We start from the raw sequence: 22372 nt of genomic DNA on the forward strand, positions 1-22372 counted from the left end.
CAATGAGTTTGGGCACCATTTTGTTTGTTTTTGTTGTTCCAGGAACAACTGGAGATGCATTGGATGCTCGGCTCACCTATAAGGAAGATGTTGAGACCATGTGATTATTGGAGCCAAGTTAGGATGATCAAAGAACAACTATCTACTACATCAATCCAATGTTGTCTCGGTAACAAGTATTCACTTCATGCATTCTTTTCTTGCAAAGGACCCAACCTGTCTTTTCTTTTCCAGGTTGCATCATGGCATGAATCTCTTGATTTGTTCTCGTAGTACTTGTTTGCTTTCTCAAAGCATCCGAACGATGATGTCTTACTGCTAGTTGGGATGCCTTTGATGTTCGTATGTTGGAAGTTCATATTATACAATAAGAAAATATTAGGCCATGTGCTATGCTTCCAAGCAAAAGATCTCATTGATATATTTATGACTTCCCTTTTTGGATATCTAGTGTTCTTCCTTCTTGTAACCATTTCGTGTATACATCCTTCTTTGTGGATATATATATCATCATGATTGTCTTCTACTTAGAATCTTGGTCACATGAGAGAAGTTACATCTCTAATTAATATCCTCTTTTCTTTCACGTCCATCGCTGCATTTCCTTTTTCGGTTTTGGTGGCAACGTGAAAGGATTTGTTTTGAGTGCGTATCGTATTTTCCTACATCGTGGTGCACTCTTTGGCCGTGAAGATTATTTTTCCTCATGCTTGCCTTGATGAGGGTTTTGCCATTTTCAATTAGTATCCCTCCTCTTGACAAGATTCTTACTTCCTATCTTCACAATGGGTTGTCACAAGCGTTGGTTCTTATTTTGTTTATTAGTAAGCTTGTGAACCCATTTTCTAGTACGTGTGTGTGGGAATGATATGTCTTGCACTTTGTATCTCATTTTCATCAAGACTATGTTGATGAGCAATGCTCATCCTTATCTTAAGTCTTCTCAAGTGCTTTGCCATGACTCACACACATTACTTTGGTTGAGCTTATTCTTAAGTTGCTTCCTTTACATGTTGCTCAACCATTAGTTTTGTGCAATTGATATGCCTATTGTCTCATCTATCTTCTTGCACTCGTTGTGTGTTTCTATTAATTCTGGGGGAGCAACGATCCTATTTTGTGCACCTGTGTCAAATACAAAAATCTCATATTAGTGCACAAATCATGGGGAGCTTCTCTAGCTTTTGGTAAAGCACTATGTTGCCTCTATCATAATATCTTTTATTCATGTGATTCGAAGGACCATATGATTGTTTGTTCCATCTGGAATTCTTTGATTGCTTGCTTCTATCATAATATCTTTTATTCATGTGGTTCGAAGGACCATATGATTGTTTGTTCCATCTGGAATTCTTTGATTGCTTGCCTTCATCTTTGTATGTCTTTGTGGCATACGATCATTTTATTTGCAATCTTTGGGTCCTCAATATAGTTTGTTTTCCTCCAACTACTTATCATTGTATTTGTGTATTTTTCTGCACTCATTTGCTGAGAAGTACACACTTTTTGGACGACCACCTACTATTTTGGCTTTCTAAACTTGTCGTCCATTTTGGCAATCGATGCCAATGGGGGAGAAGTTTAGAGAGTTTACTTTGGATATGTTTAGAGGGTTTTGCTTTTATTGCGTAAGCATTTACATCTTGCACACATGCATTATTACCTTGTATGTGTGCGCTTGGTTATGCTTATTTCTTTACATAAAATCTCTTGAAGTGGTTGTCTTCAATTACCAAAATGGGGGAGATTGTTAGAGCATATATCTCCATATGTGGTTTTGGTAATTGATGACAATTCCTATGGACTAATGGTTGCCACGAGGCATTGTCCCCCCTTGGCATTATTCTTCTGGTATGATTTTTTACCATGAAGCAGAATCCTGAGGGCAAGGTGAAATGATATAAGGCTAGATTGGTAGCCAAAGGATATAGTCAAACTTATGGAATTGACTATGATGATACATTTGCTCGAGCTTCAAAGATGAATACAGTAAGGGTATTAGTCTCATGTGTTGCGAACTTTGGGTGGAAATTGCACTAGTTAGATGTCAAGAACACCTTCTTACAATGTGACTTGAAAGAAGAGGTATACATGGAGATACCATGAGGTTTTGGCACAAAACAAACTACGGGGAAGGTATGCAGGCTGAAGGAATCCTTGTATGGTCTGAAGCAATCACCGAGGGCATGGTTTGATAGGTTCACATGAGCTCTTTAGAATATGGGGTATGACCAATGTAATGATAAACACACAATGTTCTATAGACACAGTGATAAGAAGATCACCATTATTGTAGTGTATGTTGATGATATCATCGTCGCTGGAGATGAGGAAGAGGAAATAAAGAGAGTGAAGGTGTGCCTGAACAAGGAATTTGAGGTAAAAGACTTGGACAATCTAAAGTAGTTCCTTGTCATAGAAGTTTCTCGGTTAGAGAAAGGAATATCTTTGGTCCAACGAAAATACACCTTGGATCTCTTGAATGACATGGGAATGATGGGATGTCGTGCAACCCCTACTTCGATTGAACAAAATGATCAAGTGACAACACAATCAGGTGAGCTAGTGAATAAGGAAGATTATCAGAAGCTGGTTGGGATGTTATTGTACTTGTGCCATACCAGGCCTGACATTCTTACGTATGATGTGGGGGTCGTGAGAAGATACATGCATGAACCAAGGAGTGTGCATCTTGATATTGTTCACAGAATTCTGAGATACTTGAAGGGGACTCCGGGCAAAGAGTTGTGGTTTGTGAAGAGTGGACATCTCGAGGTGGATGGCTATAGTGACCCTGATTGGGCTAGCTGGCAAGATGATAGAAGATCAACTTCAGGCTAATGTTTTTGTGGCAGGAAATTTGGTGTCATCGAGCAGCAAGAAACAGACTGTTGTGTCTAGATCAACAACAGAAGGAGAGTATAGAGCATTATCTCTAGGGTTGTGTGATATGCTATGGGTGAAGCACCTACTGTGCAAGTTGAAACTTCCGAGGAAGGGAACCCTGAAGGTGTGGTGTGACAATCGGTCAGCTATAGCCATTGCTAATAACCCAGTTCAACATGATAGGACGAAGCATGTGAAATTGGTCGTTTCTTCATTAAAGAGAAGCTTGATGTTGGGGTTATCAACCTTACTCATGTCAGCTCTGGGAAGTAGTTTGCAGATTCTTGAGAAAAGGACTCAGAACAAAGAAGTGTAACTTGGCGTTTGACAAGATGGGGATGATAGATATCTACAACCCATCTTGAGGGTGAGTATTGAACATGTATGGGCCCTAGCCCATCAAGATCTGTCTCTTGGGCCTAAGCCCATGAGAGGGGCTGACCTAGAAGAGGAGCCTCTCTTCCCTTGTCATGTGCAAGCCGCCACATGTGAGAACACCCACACCCATGTGGGAAACTAGAGAGAAGGTGGATGCACAGTCTGAAGGTACCCCTCTCCTAATTCTTCAAAACATAATGAGAATGGGGAAACAATTCGAAGTCGATTCACATTGGTCAGGGAGAAGCCATGCGCCCACATCTAGCCAAGAGGACTTGACAGGACTTAATAAATAGCACAAATATTAAAGCAAAACTATACGGGTCACTAAAAACACAAACAAAAGTGATAATTTGTTATAGCTTTTACAAAGAAAATACATTAGAAGAAACAAAAAATTAAAGTAAATATAACCTAATGCCATAATAAAAAGTTTTCAAACTTTTATATTGGAATATTAAAAACCTAAAGAAAGGAAATCAAGCATTTTGAAAATTTTAAAAAGTATTTATTTGAAATCAAAGGGAGAAAATTAACACCAAACTGTAGGGTGGCACTCATACGTCTCCAGCGTATCGTTAATTTAAGAAGTATTCATGCCATATTTGCCTATGTTTACAATACTTTTATATGGTTTTGATGCACTTTATTTGAATTATTTAGAACTAACCTAGACTAACGTTGTTTTAGTAGAATTATTGTGGTGTTTTTTGTGCAGAGAATAAAAGTCCTCGGAGTCACCCAAAACTTTTTTATGATTTTTTCTAGGTCAAATAGAAATACCAGAGCGAAGAACCACCGGAGGGGAGCCACCTGTGGACCACAAGGCACCAGGGCACGCCCACCCCCTAGGTATGCCTTGATAGCTTGTGGGCCCACGTGGCTCCGATTGACGTGATTCCAACGCAAAAAATTCCTGTAAATCCCAAAAACCCCAGAAGTTAACCTAAAACTTCCCCTCTGCCGCCGTAAATCTCTGTATTGAAGAAAAACCCCATCTGGGGCTTTTTCTGTACCGTGTCGGAGAGGGGAAATCATTATCAGTGGCCATCTCCATCATCCCGGCGATGTCCATGATGATGAGGGAGTAGTTCATCCTCGGGGCTGAGGGTATGTATTGGTAGCTATGTGTTTTATCTCTCTCTCTCTCTCTCGTGTTCTTGAGATGCATCGATCTTGATGTATCACGGGCTATGATAATATAGTTGGATCATATGGTGTTTGTCCCTTGCTATATTGTTGTGATGAATTGAATCATTTCCTTTGAGATCTCCTTATGTTGGATGGATTATTGGATTTGAGAACACTTGATGTATGTCTTGGTACTCAACTTGCGGATTTACGTGGTGACAATGGGGTATTCTATGCATATGGGTTGATACACGTTCTTGTCCTACTTTCTTCGACAGAAATATTGGGGTACTCTTTGAAGTTCTTTGTGTTGGATTGAATATGATGAATCTGAAATTGTTTGATGCATGTCGAATAATTAACCCACGGATACTCGTGGTGACATTGGAGTATCTAGGTGACATTAGGGTTGATTTATATGTATCATTGGTGTTGTCGTGGGTATAAGTCTGACAGTAGAAAGGGGGTAAGATAACGGAGCATGATCTATCAAGATGCACATGGGTGACACGGTGGTTTTAGCGAGTTCAGGCCTCTCACAGTGGAGATAACAACCCTACGTCTCGTGCTCCGGAGAGGCTTTGTTTTATCTGTCATGGACATGAGTTACATGGTATAGAGAGAGCCAAAGCTCCAGGGAAGGAATGAGCCCGCAGGGGGAGAAGAAGAAGAAGATGTCCCTAGCTATGTGGAGGGGGTGGCTTATATAGAGTGCGCCACCTCCTCACCTCTTATGTTACAAGATGGGGCATTGATGCCATAATGTCAGCCCACTACAGATGTCTTGCTGACTGTTGGTATTTGCATGACCGAGTGAGTCATACGGACGAGTGGTTGACTGTCATCCGAGTGGATGGAATGTATTTGTCTGAGTGGATCTGTACCGAGTGGATTAGATGTTGTCACGATCCAGTAGGAATTTCCCTTGTAGTCCTTAAACTAATAATGAGGTGCCCTTGGGTAGGACGTATTGGTCAGACCTATGACTCTACCCTAGGGCTATATCCCCGTCATTAGCCCCCGAATGGATCAGGGTCCGAGTGGTGAAGGTGTCGATGTAAATCTTGTAGCAGCAGACCGAACTTGAACGTGCTTCAGGGCCTTGCAAAATTATGCATTGATGGAAGTCTTCATCATTCGTCCTGATCAATTCCGCTGAGTAGTACGTCCGAGTGAACTTAAGAATTGAAGTAGATCCGAGTGACCAACAGGATCTTGAGACTCTGACTGACTGCTGGTAGTCGGTTGGAATCTGTTGAATCTGTTGAACTTGGATGTTGTTGGTGGACCTGACCAAGCAGAATGTTTCTTTTTTGTATTTCTCTTCCTGTGGGGGCACGCTCAGTGCACCCACTGGGTGTAGTCCCCGAGCCTCTGTCGGACTAGATGAGTCTGGCAGAGGGTTTAAGACTTCCAGTGCTTGTCATGTTGAATGTTGTTGAATCTGCATTATATGATTTCTGGATCAAAGTCAAGTCTCCGAGTGTATTTTTTAACTTAGGCGATACGGGGTCGCAGCTAAGTTCCCGAGTGTGCAGCGTGTCTGTACTCGGAGTAGTTTTAACTTAGGCGATACAGAGTCGCAACTAAGCCTCCGAGTGCGGAGCATGTCCGCACTCAGAGTTGTTTTTAACTTAGGTGATACGGAGTCGCAGCTAAGTCCCCGCGTGTGGAGCATGTCCGCACTCGGAGTTGTTTTTAACGTAAGCGATACGGAGTCGCAGCTAAGCCCCCGAGTGTGGAGCATGTCCGCTCTCGGAGTTGTTTTTAACTTAGGCGATATGGAGTCGCAGCTAAGTCCCCAAGTGTGGAGCATGTCCGCACTCGGAGTTGTTTTTAACTTAGGCGATACGGAGTCACAGCTAAGTCCCCGAGTGTGGGACATGTTCGCACTCAGAGTTGTTTTTAACTTAGGCGATACGGAGTCGCAACTAAGCCCCCGAGCGTGGAGCATGTCCGCACTCGGAGTTGTTTTTAACTTAGGCGATACGGAGTCGTAGCTAAGCCCCCGAGTGTGGAGCATGTCCGCACTCATAATTGTTTTTAACTTAGGCGATACAGAGTCGCAGCTAAGCCCCCGAGCGTGGAACATGTCCGCACTCGGAGTTGTTTTTAACTTAGGCGATACGGAGTCGCAGCTAAGCCCCCGAGCGTGGAGCATGTCCGCACTCGGAGTTGTTTTTAACTTAGGCGATACGGAGTCGCAGCTAAGCCCCCGAGTGTGGAGCATGTCCGCACTCATAATTGTATTTAACTTAGGCGATACAGAGTCGCAACTAAGTTCCCGAGTGTGGAGCGTGTCCGTACTCGAAGTAGTTTTAACTTAGGCGACACGGAGTCGTAGCTATGTCCCCGAGTGTGGAGCATGTCCGCACTCGGAGTAGTTTTGAACTTAGGCGATACGGAGTCGGAGCTAAGTCCCCGAGGGTGGAACATGTCCGCACTCGGAGTTGTTTTTAACTTAGGCGATACGGAGTCGCAGCTAAGCCCCCGAGCGTGGAACATGTTCGCACTCGGAGTTGTTTTTAACTTAGGCGATACGGAGTCGCAGCTAAGTCCCCGAGCGTGGAGCATGTCCACACTCGGAGTTGTTTTTAACTTAGGCGATACGGAGTCGCAGCTAAGCCCCCGAGTGTGGAGCATGTCCGCACTCAGAATTGTTTTTAACTTAGGCGATACAGAGTCGCAGCTAAGTTCCCGAGTGTGGAGCGTGTCCGTACTCGAAGTAGTTTTAACTTAGGCGACACGGAGTCGCAGCTAAGTCCCCGAGTGTGGAGCATGTCCGCACTCGGAGTAGTTTTGAACTTAGGCGATACGGAGTCGCAGCTAAGCCCCCGAGTGTGGAGCATGTCCGCACTCAGAGTAGTTTTGAACTTAGGCGATACGGAGTCGCAGGTAAGCCCCCGAGTGTGGAGCAGGTCCGCACTCAGAGTTGTTTTTAACTTAGGCGATACAGAGTCGCAGCTAAGTTCCCGAGTGTGGAGCGTGTTCGTACTCGGAGTAGTTTTAACTTAGGCGACACGGAGTCGCAGCTAAGCTGAGTGGTGGCGCGCGGGGCAGCCGAATGATGAAGACGTGCCACACAGAGTGGCGATGCGCATGGCATCCGAGCGCTGACGACGCGTCTGGCTGAGTGGCAACGCGCGGGGCGGCCAAGTGATGTACGTCGAGGAGGCGTCCGACCCACTGACGGCACGCGGGGCGACCGTGTCCACTACGTCATTGCGGGGGCTTCCGAACACGTGAAAACGCATGAATGATCGTTGCGGCGACTAAGCCTGAGCAGCGACGAGGATGGTGCACGGATGCGTCGAGTAACCTGTGTATGAAAAATAGCACAAGCCAGCATAAAAAATTATCAAAGTAATATGATCTTTTCTGAAATAGTTCGTGTAATTTGCACCCATAGACACCCATTGGGTGTGCCACGTGATTGCTGGTTCGGAACTAGCAAGAGTCTAAAAGAGGGAAGGATCCGGCTGAACTCGTTTGAGTACTGGACCCAAACGAAGCGGAAGTGAAGTGTTCCCACATAAAAATAAACAACCGAGTGTAGAGGTACACTCAGTGGCGTGGCCTCCGAGTGAACGTCATGTGCGACTTCCTCGACACTCGGTAATGTAGAAACGATTATTTAATAGAATGAAGTCTGTGAAAAAATGACTTAGCTGCCTGACGACGCGCAGGGCGGTCGAGCGAAGTAGACACGTCCGGCTGAGTGGCGACGTGTTGGGCGGTCAAGCGATGAAGACGCGTCTAGCTGAGTAGCGACACGCGGGGAGGCCGAGTGACGATGCGCAGAGCAACCAGGTGACGAAGGAGCCTCCAGCCGAGTGACGACACGCGAAGCTGCCGAGTGACGAAGGAGTCTCCAGCCGAGTGAGGATGGCTTGTCTTGCTGACTGGCGATGCGCGAAGCTACCGAGTGCTGACGACGGATCCGAGTGAGGGACGGCGCGCAGGGCGGCCGAGCGCTGACGACGCGTCCGACTGAGTGACAGCATGCAGGGCGGCCGAGTGATGATGACGCGTGTTCGACCGAGCGCCGACGCGCAGAGCGGTCGAGTGATGATGACGCGTCGAGTAGAGTGACGGCGCGCGGAGCGGCCGAGTGAGGATGGAGCGTTCGACTGAGTGGCGACGCGCGGAGCTGCCGAGTGATGACGACGCGTCCAGTAGAGTGATGGCACACGGAGTGGCCGAGTGACGATGGAGCATCTGGACGAGTGGCGATGGAGCGTCCGGACGAGTGGCGATGCGCGGAGCTCCCGAGTGATGACGGCGCACGTCTAACTCAGCGACGATGTGCAGGGCGGCCGAGTGATGACGACGCGCGTCCGACCAAGCAACGACGCGCAGAGTGGCCGAGTGATGACGATGCTTTCGACTGAGCGACGGCATGCAAGGCGACCGAGTGATGATGACGCGTCTGACTCGAATAGACAGTCCGTTCGAATAAACCGTTGTTCGGGGACGATGATGAACGAGTGACCCTACCTGTTAGTAGCAAGTATAGCTACGAATATATTTTTTGCTGGATCAAAATGTGCCAGAATAGATGCTATTTTACAAGGATTATCCTGATGACATTCCATGATGATGAGCTATTATGCATGCATGCAGGCATAATTAATTGACCACAGGAAATGCTCACTTGATAGGACACTTGATGACGCGCGGTTAAGCTTGCATGCATGCACAATTAATTGGGCGCACGTAATGCTCACCTTATGAGATGCTTAATGGGGTAATTACCTCAGCGAAATGGTGATGGGGCATCAGACCTCCCTTATAACTAGGCATGATAGTGTGGCTCACCGAACGAGTTGTCCACGTCCAACACATTGAAGCGGTTGCCACCACGTCTTATGGCATTGAAGGAGTTATCCCACGTCCTGAGGAAAACGGTCATCCCACGTTCCTTCAGTTTCTCTCGTGCAGCAGCGACAGCCAGGTCAGGCCTGCAAGTCGTCGCGCATGGACACCGGAGAAGCCAAACCATCTCTCGGGGCCACAAAGTGTATGAAAATTGAAGAATACATTATTACGTATTGATGGTTGACCACGTCCGAATCTGCATGCATGAGGCATTAGCACTAAACAAGCAATACTTAAACCGGCTGCATGAGGTGGGTCGCATGCAGTTTGATTGTCATGCCGTTGGGCTTGCCGGCTTCTTTTTGCAGCGATGAACTCGACGAGAACGAGGCAGTCGGAGGCATCGGAACGACAGTGCAGCCCGTAGAGCATGATGTGCACCCCGCCGGCGTTGCTATCGCCGAGGGCGCGGTCCGGTGTGGAGCAGCACGTGGACGGACCTGGCGGTGCTCGCGGACATGGTGAATCCAACCACAGGGTTCCAGATTGGATTCTGGCAGCCGAAGCGGTCGGCGGCTGCGCACCGGCATGGGTGCTGAACAGCAAGACGATGGCATATACCTCCATGGTTGAGAGGAGGTTCACGCCCTTGAGGTTTTTAGGTGCCTCAATTGCGGAAGCCGGCCCCGAGCAGCCAGCTCACCCGTTATAGGGTGAAGCACCGTGTCGTCGGCTATCTGGCTCCATCGCTCGCGGAGCTGCGCCATCGGCCGAGGGAGGAATTTGTTTCGGTGGTCGCCATTGTGTCGTATTTCCATGGCGCTCGTCCGACCGGTGCGCGATGACGCAGCAGCGATGCCGGTGTTGTTTGCGGTCTCTGGTTGATGTGAAGAAGATGACGCGGTCGTCCTCATCGCTTGTATCTTCTTTTCTTTTCAATTGATAGCACTTGTGTGTGAGTGTGTGTACATACAGAATAAAAACAACCATTGTTAGATTAAGGACCGATTGTACAGAAATATATGGGATGGAATAATACTTCCTGATTCCTGTATACGAAGAGTATCATGTCTCTCCTGTGAACGGGGTGGTGTCCGGAACACTTTGGATCGAATTCTCCATTGATGATTGTTGATCTGGAGACAAAGATTGAAGAAATAAAACCATTTGCATCATGGCTTGATAGACGTCATGCCCCACGGTGGGCGCCAACTGTCGTGGGTATAAGTTTGACAGTAGAAAGGGGGTAAGATAACGGAGCATGATCTATCAAGATGCACATGGGTGACACGATGGTTTTAGCGAGTTCAGGCCTCTCACAGTGGAGATAACAACCCTACGTCTCGTGCTCCGGAGAGGCTTTGTTTTATCTGTCATGGACATGAGTTACATGGTATAGAGAGAGCCGAAGCTCCAGGGAAGGAATGAGCCTGCAGGGGGAGAAGAAGAAGAAGATGTCCCTAGCTATGTGGAGAGGGGTGGCTTATATAGAGTGCGCCACCTCCTCACCTCTTATGTTACAAGATGGGGCATTGATGCCATAATGTCAGCCCACTACAGATGTCTTGCCGACTGTTGGTATTTGTGTAACATCCCAAATTTTGGAATGTTAATATAATTATTATATTGTTTGTTCGTATGCTTGAGTGATTGAAACTTGAGTGAAATTTGAAACTTTTCAAAAACTTTTGAATGAGAGGGAATAAAATGACTTTCCCCTTCTCCGGTAAATTTAAATTCAAAAGCAATGAGAGAAGATGACATGACTTCTTCAACTATAAAGAATTTGAATGGAGTTTGCATTTGAATTCTTTCAAAAAAAAATCTTTTGCTCTTCTATATTTTTTCTTCCCCGAGAAAATGCCCCGACAAAATTCTTGCACGCAAGAAAGAGCGGAGGAAAATGACCCTCCAAAATGTGAGGCATTTCTGAAATATTTTGAGCCAAGAAGACCCAAGTTTTATGGAGAAATTAATTGCCAAAAAGAAAATAAAGCCTTAGGGTTTTTTCTGAAAAAACATTTTTTAAAAAGTTTTTATTTTGGTTTTGGAAAAATGATAATCAATTAGGAAATATTTTTCTGATCGATTTGGTATATAATACCCCATATAAATCTTTTTATTTTGTTTCCTTTTATCATTTTCCCTTGCTGTTTTAAAAAAAACAACAAAAACAAATCGGGGGCCAGATTCCCCATCGCTGGGAGAGAATCCGTGGCAAACCGCCACCAGCCCCCCAGCGCACCCCCCACTTCTTTTTCTTTTTTTCCCTTTCTTTTCTTTCCTTCCTTCTTCTTCCTCTTACCTTTTTTCTCCCGTGCCCCTTCCTTCCCCAGCGACCAGCCCCTCCCATGGCGAGACTTCCTGATCCGACGGGATACCTTCCTCCCCTCGCCCCCCTTCCTTCCCTCGCCCCCTGCCCCCTATATAAACCGCGCCTCCACGCCCCCCCCCCTTGGCCCCTCCTCCCCACGCCGCCAGGCCTCGCCCCAGCCCCCTGCTGCCTCGCCGGAGCCAGGCACCAGAGGAACAACTCCACTTCGCCCCGACCACCACCGCGCCTCCCCGCCCCAACCGACGCCGCCACGAGATTCCCCACTGCCCCCGCAACCCATTTTTGCCCCTAGCCCGAGACCTCGCCGCCTCCTCACCACCCCTCGCCACCTCGCCGGAGTTGGAGCCGGCCAAAGCTACGGGAGCCACCTCCGCCACCCTGCCGCATCACCGAACTGCCCCTCCGCCGCCACCAATCGACGGAGGAGTTTCCCCGCAACGCCCCCGACCCCTCAGCCGCCGCCGGAGACCGTGGGAGGACCCTCCCCGTCGACCGCCACCTTCTCTGCCTCGCCGGAGAAGGAGCACCAGCAACTCCCCACGGTGAGCACCCCCACCCCCTGGTAGCCGTTAGATCTAAAGCATGCGGTGCAGATTAGATGTGGTGTACCCCTTCGGGTTTTTACATAAGACCAGCCCGGTTTTCTATCCACTTAAACTGAGCCGACACGTTTTCACTAGATATCGGCCATTTGCTAGTAACTCTCGCAGCAAACACCCCCGCAACCAACCAGAGACTGCCACATGTACCCCTATCCGATAGAATTCAGTTTTTCTTTTCTGTATTAATTCCAAAACAGAGAAAGTTTCAATCTTGTTATGATCATAACTTTTTATCTAGAGATCCAATGAGGTTGATTATTTTTCCAGTAGATCACAATTTTTCTGTAGTTTTTAAAAATATATAATTTGTCTATGTTTGGAATTTTCAAATTTGAATTAGATCAGATTTAGTTTAAACCTTGTTTTGCTTATTCCAGGAGTTTAAAAATAGATTTTAATTTGATTCTTTTTGATACTGATCACTAGTGATCTTAGTTATCAGTGGTAAAAATTTGAGAACTATTTGAGTATTTTAGCTCATTGTTTCTTGTGAAACAATTTCTGTTTCACCTCTTTTAGGATTATGCCTATTTCCTTTTCTATAATTGTTTTTAAATTATTTTCTTTTATATTTCAGAAAGATTATGTTTTGTTTCTGTTAGTTAACAGTACGTTTGCAACAAGTTTTGATTTTTATTTTTATATGTTATCATGAAATCAATTCTATTTCTCTAATAACTTGCAATTGGTTTCTCCACTGTTTCAAATCCCGTTTGTAAATACTTTCAAATAGTTTTGTGAAAAATAATTTATTTTATCTTAGTTAAATTTATATCTTAGTTCCCTGTTGTTATTTTCTGTTGGACAAAAACTATTTAGTGTTTGATGTAGTAGAGGACTCCCTAGTCTTATTTGAAGTTTCCTTTGGATTCTTATTCACTCTCTCTTTTGTTTTGATTGCTAGAATGATTGCTAGTATGAGTGCTTATTTGAATGATATGTTTGTTATATAGATATCAACGGAGAGTGACGAGTAGTCTATCAAGTTATTTCTCGAGAAATTCTTCTTCGTCAACATCACCAGGCAAGTCATTTGATCATGTATCACCTATGTTTTATGCATCGTAGTTCTACCATCCTATGCCCAATTGCATGCTGAGTAGGTACTTGGAAATTATGGTTACATATTGTAGTATCATGTGGTAGGCACCCAACAACCCCGTTACTTGGCCCGGGACGACAAATTTGATATTGCTATGCTTGAGTAGACGGGATTCTGGTTGAGAGTTTACCACGAGTGATGCGAGAATAATTTAATAACCAAGACCGGTTAAGTCAAGACTTTTCAAGACCTCGTGATGCAATGCAACTCTGGGTGAAGGACGGTTGATCGGCTCCCTGGAGAAACCAGTGGATGACCCGGGATGCTGGAGATGGCCATGACATCTTGCGGGGAGCTTCACCCAGGCTCAAAGAGACGGACGGATATTTTCAAGACCCAAGGCTTACCTGCACAACCACAAGTCATTATGGGCTCTGGCTTGGTTGAACAACGCGGCGACTCTGGACAGGCGATGCCAACAGATGTAGAAGAACGGTAGGATTTGGATGGGCACCGACAGGGATTCAGAGGGACCCGTTGAAATACCATGTTTTGATCATCCGGTCTTCAAACACCATGAAGTGTGAGGACATACACGGAGGCGATCAAATCTTGTGGGGAACGTGTGCAAAACTCTGCAGAGTACTCAAACCTAATCGATTAGCCATGTCCACGGTCATGGACAACTTGAGCCAAAGGAACTGAAGTTATCTGAAATTCTCAACACAAATAATAATATTGATGTGGGTATTATTGACAACATGGGTACGAGAATTGGTTGGTGGAACCATCTCGTTAACAACCAACAATGTAGTAACATTTTGCTTTTAGCCCTCTCTTGATGTAGGAGAAAACTTGCTTTTCGCTAAAAAAAACTTATAGCCCCACCTGCCATATATGCATATAGTATAGATGATTACTTTTCACCCCTCTCTTATGTGACTTGCCGGCATATTCGATATGCTGACCTACACGGCTGCAACGTCTTATGTTGCAGATATTTTTCTTCGACGAGTAAGAGTACGATTCAGGGTTACGGTCTACACTCAACTTGCCGTTGGTGTTTATTGGGACTCCACTCCCTTGACTGCTTCCGCTGAGATATTTAAGGTATATATCAGTTTTACGCTATTTCCATGTGATTGCACTTTGATATATACATTGATGTACTGTGTGTGCTAGCATACTGATCCAGGGATGGCACAGATACACAGAGGCTTGACTCGTTTTGAGTCGGGTCGCTACAATTTGCATGACCGAGTGAGTCATACGTCCGAGTGGTTGACTGTCATCCGAGTGGATGGAATGTATTTGTGTGAGTGGATCCGTACCGAGTGGATTAGATGTTGTCACGATCCAGTAGGAATTTCCCTTGTAGTCCTTAAACTAATAATGAGGTGCCCTTGGGTAGGACGTATTGGTCAGACCTATGACCCTATCCTAGGTCTATATCCCCGTGAGGTATTATTTTGGTATGAACTCTAGGGCTGTTTGTGACACCTATAGGAATAGCCCAATAGATTTATCGGAAAAGATAACTTTGAGGTGGTTCTACTACCTACAACAATTTCATCTTATATTCTCCGCTAGATATGAACTTTGGAGTGATTCTTTGCCACACGTTGAGGGATGATCATATGATTCTATTATGTTAGCATTGTTGAGATATTGCACTAGTGAAAGTATGAATCCTAGGCCTTATTTCCAAGCATTTATATAACATTTTCCTCGCTATTTACTACTTGCTACTTTGTTGTTTTTATTTATTCAGTTTATAAAAACCTATATCAACTATCCATATAACACTTGTATCACCATCTCTTCATCGAACTATTGCACCTATACAATCTGCCATTGTATGGGTGTGTTGGGGACACAAGAGATTTCTTGTATTTGATTGCGGGGTTGTTTGAAAGAGACCATCTTCATCCTACACCTCCCACAGATTGATAAACCTTGGGTCATCTTTTTGAGGAAAATTTGTTGCTGTCCTACAAAACTCTGCACTTGAAGACCCAACAACGTCTACAATAATAAAGTTGCATAGTAGACTTCAACCACTAATCAACTATTGATATTATATATGATAAAAATCAATCAAAATAGCCGAGCACCCCCAAAACCGTTCTAAACAACTTTTCATTGGATACTCCGAATAAAAGAAGAAGTAGTTACCTAATCATGGGTCTATATGTAAGATCTCCTTGCGTATAATTAAGACCAAAAGAATCCATTGCAGGGGCAGATAAGAATGCATTCATGAGAAACTGATTCATCTACCAAATAATCACCACACGTATATAAAGACATACATAAACTTAGCATCCATCCAACATAACTTAGCATCCATCCATACATAACTTAACATCCATCCATACATAACTTAGTATCCAACCATAGAGAACCTAAAATCCATGGGAAGTTCAGATAATTACACATAAATAAGTTGTAGCCAAAAGATCACCTAAAACCGCCAATAGTCATTTCCCTAACAGTACTATCACTTGCATTTCAGTCACTAGCATAACACCATCACCTAGACAATGCGCTGAAACACAGCGGACAATGAATGATCATTTTGTTCCTTGAATGTGATCAGAAGTACGTTCTCTTTAATCCAACCTACAGCTGAAAGGAACTCCCTGAAAATGTTCTTCTCCATCACCTTCCTGCCATCTTGCTCGTAATGTGTATGAAAAAAATAAGTTTTTAAAATGTTAATCATGTATTTAATAAATGTTAATTATATATATATATATATATATATATATATATATATATATATATATGTGTGTGTGTGTGTGTGTGTGTGTGTGTGTGTGTGTGTGTGTGTGTGTGTGTGTGTGTGTGTGTGTGATGTACAAAAAAAGGTTAAAAAAAGAAAATCAATCCAAACCAAAAAACAAAAACAAAAAAACAAAGAAAAATGATGAAAGAACGAGAAAAGCAAAAAAAAAAGAAACTAATGAAAACCCAGAAAAAAAAACGGTATGAAACATGAAAGAAATGAAGGACACGATGAGAAAAGAAAGAAAAACAAAAACCAAGAAAAACCATGACGAAACAAAGAAAACCAAAAGAAAAGACATGAGAAGAAAACCGGAGCAAAACCAACGAGTGAGGGAGAAAAATAAATGGGCCGTCACAATACCTACGCGAGGAAGAAACGCGAGACGAGCACATTCATTCACACCCAGTCCATTTCGTGACCGTTGGATGAGCATGCGAGGACTACCACATCATCTTCTGCCTTCAACAGGCCCTTGTCTTCCTCCAGGACCCCGTTTCGTTTCCATGCGGGGTATGTTCACTACGTGGATAAGAGGTGAGATTAATCATATGTGCGTACGTAACCAAACAATCACATGTTACATCCGAAGAGAAAATGGTTGTAACCAAACAATCGTGTGTATTTCTTCTCAGCTCGACTGAGAAGGATCGAGTCTATCAAACCAGAGACGGAAAATGCTGCAGACTATCAAACGCGTCATCGCTGGCTGCCAAAATAAGTCGCCTCGATTTTTTTAAAGCAACCACTAGAATAGGCCGAGAAGAAGGCAGCTAAGCCTTCGTAAGCGATAGAAAAACTAGGTTGAGCACCGCTACTATACCTCGAGTCAATGACTCCGGTAATCCGGTTTTCCGGTTCTCTTCAAACGAATTATAACGATTAGTGCCCCTGACCCTGACTTCCTATATTAATTTTGGTTGGGCATGCAAGGAAATGTTTTCGAAAAAGAACCAAGCTTATTTTATGTGTGTGACTCATTTTAGCACTCTTATCCATCTCAACATTACAGTAGTCGTTTTGAAACGGGACCGACGCATGAACTGGTATGTGGATGTGATCATCGGCCTAACCCGGCCAACTGTCGCGATTTTGAAATGAACTTCATAGGTTTAATTGATGTGTAGCTTTGCGTCAATCTTGCTGGCACTCAATCTCTCTAAATAGGCACAAAGGAATTTCATTCTTTGATATGAATTGCTGCTATTACATCATAAGTACCTTTTTCCAAACATATAGCCTGAGACATCATCATCATGAGCTGCTGGAACATTAGGATGCAAGGAGATGGAAATATCTGTACATATTTTAAATTTTAATAGAAAATACACCGTAGAACTATTTGTTCTACGTTTCAGGATTAAAAAAAACCCCTCTCCAAACCAATCATTTCTGTGAAAATAAGGAAAAAACCTCGGCGTCTCTAAGCCCATCTATCCGAATCCAAAATATCTCAAACTGAATCTATATCCGATTTATAAAATATGGTAACACTGTTTGTCCAGATTATAACTAGAACGATAAATTGGGTATAGTACAATACAACAAAAATCCACATCACGATTGTATGACAAGTACAAGTAATGCTTCTGATCATAAATACTATAGCCGGATGCAAATGCAAGTTCAATTCTCAGGGTAGTCGTATATACGGCGACATCTACCCATACGACGAGGAGAGCTCAGATCACACTTCTGCAGAATATGTACCACTGTCGCCCCCGTCCATAATGTCCTGAAATGAAGTCGGAATTGGAGGCAATTCAATGTCACTGGCACCTTCCAGCATGCGTACAACTTGCCCCATTGATGGCCTGTGGATCTCATCATCCTGGATGCACCAGCAAGCAACCCTACAGGCAACATCCAGCTCCTTTGCATTGCCTTCTCCTCGTAGCCGACCATCGAGCAAGCACAAGACATCTCCTTCGTTCACTTTAGCTGCAGCATAAAGGGGGAAGTACCGATGATTTCCATTCCCGGTAGCCCTCCTCCCGCAGATCAATTCGAGGAGCACAACACCAAAGCTGTAGACATCTGCCTTGTGAGTAATAGGCTGACCATACACCCACTCCGGTGCGAGATAGCCGATGGTTCCACGGAGAGTGGTCAGCGCCGTGCTCATGTCCCGTCCAAGAAGCTTGGCCATGCCAAAATCTGCGATTTTGGGGCAGAATTCAGCATCCAGCAGTATGTTCTCGGGCTTGATGTCACAGTGTATGATGCAATCCCTGCATTCCTCGTGCAGATAGGAAAGACCTTTAGCAATACCAATGGCAATGCAACGGCGAAGATTCCAACTCAATACGCTTGTTCCCTCCGAAAAGAGATGAAAGTCCAGAGAACCATTTGGCATATACTCGTAGACCAGCAGCTTTCTGTCCCCTTCACTGCAGAATCCGAAAAGGCGCACAAGATTTGTGTGTTGAATCATCCCAAGAGTCTGTACTTCTGCTCGGAATTGCTTATCTCTGTGCATGAACCCTTTAAGCTTCTTCACACCCACATCAGTTGTCCCTGCAATGGTTCCCTTGTAAACACTTCCAAAGCCTCCTTCCCCGAGTTTGTCGGAGAAATTTCTTGTAGCTCTCTTGAGCTGCGCATAAGAGTAAACAGCAAGAAAACCTTCCACTTTAGTCTGTCTGGAAGATATGCTGTACAGCCAAAAAAACACCAGCATGATAAGAAGACCAACAACTATTGGACCAATAACCAACATGACATGCTGTATGTGTCCTTGCCGCCTTTTACCATGAGAACCTATACGCATGTAAATCTTACTGTGAAGAATGCTATTTCCAGAAGTAAAATTAAGTAACACATTATACCATATCTTGCATCCAGAGTGATCATAGGAATATGCAACACAATAGCATTGGCTCAGACAGGTTGCTTCACAGTCTTCACTAGTTTCTTCGCTTGTATCTTGAGGGTTGTCAGGAAGGCCCTTCAGGTTGTCTAACAAAATAAACGAGTCGGTGGAGATCCCATCTTCGCAATCTGAGGGTATTATTCTAGAGCAGCCACTAACAAATTGCCCAAGCCTCCATTCATCTGGATCACTTGGTCTGAAACCATCAATGCATGCGCATGTTCCTGCGCTTGTGCAAGTACTGAATGCGCCACAATAGAAAGCACTGATTTTGCAGCTGGAGGGATAGCTCCATAGAGGTTGCCAACCAGTAATCGTGGCATTACTTACCCACCTAAGCAAACTGACTTGCCCCATATGCAGTCTCATGAATTGGAGATCATTTGGGTTCTCTGGATAATTTAGCCTGACCAAACTGCCTTCTTCTACATATGTTACCATCCAGTCCGGAAAGGTACCAAAATGATGATCATGCCCGTCAATGGACATGACAAATCCCATCTTCCTACTTTGGTCAATCACGAGGGTACAATGGTAAGGAGGCTTGGATAAAGTAAGCGAGATGTGTGCTCCGGTGGCCATGTCCGATCCTAGCCATGCTCCAGGTAGCAAAGCATCAGCTGGATGATCAAAGCTCTGCCATATGACCTTAGAATGGTTGGTCTGATCTTTCACAACAAAATTCCCAGTGTTAAGGAGAACCGCCCCAGAACTGGCTGATTCATTTGTTGCGGAACCCGAGGTCCAGAGAACAGAATCAAGCTCCTCAATATATAATTCACCCGCGGCAAGGTACAAGGTTGTGTTCAGGAAGCTGGTGATAGGAATTCTGTTCCCCAGCCAGAACATAGCTCGGTGGCTGCCAATCAGGTTCTTGTACTGTATGCCCAAGTAGTGCTTCATGGCACCTGGGGATGGGGAGAAGAACCCCAACTCAAAAACACCATTTTCGGAGACCAAAATTTCGCTGCCCGTGATAGATTGGCCAGGAAGAAGGGTATCCATTGGAACTGCAGCTTGACTTGCATCAAATACTAGGAACATGTAGGGGATCAGTGCAGCAAATAGGACAGAGATAGAAAACTTGCAGTTCATTTCTTCACTTATAAGCACAATCTATCTGTGAAGCCAGAAGAAGACAAAAGCAAAGAAATGATCAATATATACAGGGTTATGAAGGAAAACTGAAACAAGGGCAGATATTATAATACATACCTCAAGCAAAGAAGCTTCACATTGCTCTCATCTCCATGCTATACTCGTTGTTCCTGCAGTTCTCCAGTAGTGGACAAGGGCAGATATACTTGGTTTTGTTTAGAAACAGGAGAGCCACCTGTTAGTTGATTATGACAGTTATCTGTCTAAGTGGACAAGTCCAAGTAGGGTCAAGCAGCCTATTTTGACTGATAAACAATGAAAATGGTAACGAAGTGTTCTTTTTTGCGGGTGGTAACAAAGTGTTTTCGCTAATGATGTTTGCCAAACATTCCACTCAACAAGGCTTTCAGATATGTGGCTTGCTCCAGACCTCCAGTCTGCTCCATACATTTTTTTTATGAAACGCTGGCAGTGCGGCTTTTCATTTCATGATAGGAGAAAGAAAAAAGAAAGTCAGAGCCTCTGATATTGCATGATAGGACAAGAACAGTGACAAAGTTAGAATTAATTCAGATCACTAATATTGCATGAAAAAGCAAGCATCCCTGCAAATGTGGTAATCTAGTAGATATACTAGCAACATTATATGACCTGTACAAGGAGTACTCCAGTTATAGACCAGCATCACTAACACTGACAAACTGAAAACATTTCTTACTGTAAATAACTTATTAAGAAGAGTTACAGCTGCACTTAAGTTTCAGAAACAGAACCAAATTGCAATTGCAAACAAATTGGATTATTCTAAAATTGATTTCATAGTGCATGTTCTCAGACTGCACAGCCTAACATAGGAATCCAAAAGGGTTTGCATTAGGTTTTTTCACCACATTTTATGACTGCGCCACCTATCGTAGAAGTGCATTAATTCCACTATCTCGGGTGCCTGAGGTTCTAGAAATTTGCATCAACCCATGGAAATGAACAGAAGATCAAAATGGACTTCATTTGGTCCCTTCACCAGTCATCATTTTCCCTCTTAAGATGAGAGCCTAGTAATATATTCAACGCCACTCCAATATGCATGAGCTGGCCAACAGCATGTCCACTCATGGTAAAATTCAATCATTTTTTTTCTGCCGTAAATTCAACCATCCATACCATATATACTATAGCAGGTGATTAACTTATATACAGGAGAGCAACATGTTGGTTCATAAGGACATTTAGCTGTCTAAGTGGACAGGTCCAAGCACGGTCAAGCAACATATTTTGACAAACGGTAACAAAGTGTTTTCGCTGATGGTTTTTGCCAAACATTCCACTCAACAAGGCTTTCAGATTTGTGCCTTGCTCCAGGCCTCCAGTCTGCTCCATGCATGGTCTGCCCCTGTGGTCTATTGTTCTTTTTTCTTTTTCCGTTATTTTCTTTTCTTTTCATGAGTTAATATAGTTGATGTGCAGGAAGTCGGAGCCTCAGAATGAAATAAAAATTGTCCCCTCAGTGCATAAACATGGTATTATTCACCAAATCATATCACTGTCCTGGTCAAATACAATCTCCTTTCATGCAAGGATTGACCAGTGACAAAGTTAGATTTAATTTAGAGATAATTAATATTGCATGAAAAAGCAAGCATCCCCGCAAACGTGATGATCTAGTAGATATACTAGCAACATTACATGATCTGTACAAGGATAACTCTCAGGTACAGACCAGCATCACTGAACAATGACCTACTGAAAATGCTTATACTGTAAATAGACAAATTCATTAACAAGAGTGCCAGCAGCACTTAAGTTTCAGAAACAGACCTGGGGTCTCTTAAACAAGAACCGAATTGCAATTGCAGTCAAATTGGATTGTTCAATTGATTTTACAATGTGTTGTTTCAGACCACACAGCCTAACATAGGAATCCAATAGGGTTTACATTGGTTTTTTTCCCACCACATTTTATGACTGCATAACACATCATAGAAGTGTATTAATTCCACTATCCAGGATGCATATGGTTTTTGGATTTTAAATCAACCAACGGAAATGAACAGAAGATCAAAATGGCCTTTATTCGGTCCATTCATCAGTCATTATTTTCCCTCTTAAGATGAGAGCTTAGTGATATGTTCAACGTCACTCCAACTATTAATGCATGAGCTGGCCGATAGCATGTCCACTCATGGTAAAGCAATCAGAATGAATAGGATACATGCGTAAAATTCAACCATTTTTTCTCTACCATAAAAATTCAATCATCCATACCATATCTGTAGTAGGTTATTACCTTTCATTCATGGGTAATAACAAGCCTTCCGACTTACTGAAAAGACGCGCGTTGTAAAACGGAGGCGTGTGCTGCCTCCGTTTACCAACTTCTTCACCACGACATTCCTGTATAGATTCACCACCTGCTGAAAGGTGT

At 43.9% G+C, this 22372-nt stretch overlaps 1 protein-coding gene across 1 annotated transcript; it reads right to left on the bottom strand.

Annotated features, from left to right (window-relative positions):
- Window positions 1–17429: 17429 nt before the first annotated feature.
- Window positions 17430–22324, bottom strand: LOC123443206 (G-type lectin S-receptor-like serine/threonine-protein kinase At2g19130). The gene is made up of 3 exons (XM_045119508.1): window positions 22235–22324; window positions 20068–20427; window positions 17430–19972 (listed from the first exon to the last, which is right to left on the bottom strand). The coding sequence occupies exon 3, from the start codon at window positions 19945–19947 to the stop codon at window positions 17668–17670; it is 2280 nt and encodes a 759-aa protein (XP_044975443.1). The 5' UTR covers window positions 19948–19972; window positions 20068–20427; window positions 22235–22324; the 3' UTR covers window positions 17430–17667.
- Window positions 22325–22372: the final 48 nt, after the last annotated feature.

This window comes from Hordeum vulgare, chromosome 3H, assembly GCF_904849725.1.
Source record: "Hordeum vulgare subsp. vulgare chromosome 3H, MorexV3_pseudomolecules_assembly, whole genome shotgun sequence".
NCBI classification, from domain to species: domain Eukaryota; kingdom Viridiplantae; phylum Streptophyta; class Magnoliopsida; order Poales; family Poaceae; genus Hordeum; species Hordeum vulgare.

What these genes read in the sequence shown, in the direction of transcription:
- LOC123443206 (XM_045119508.1), bottom strand. Translation starts at nt 19,947, where the DNA reads ATGAACTGCAAGTTTTCTATCTCTGTCCTATTTGCTGCACTGATCCCC.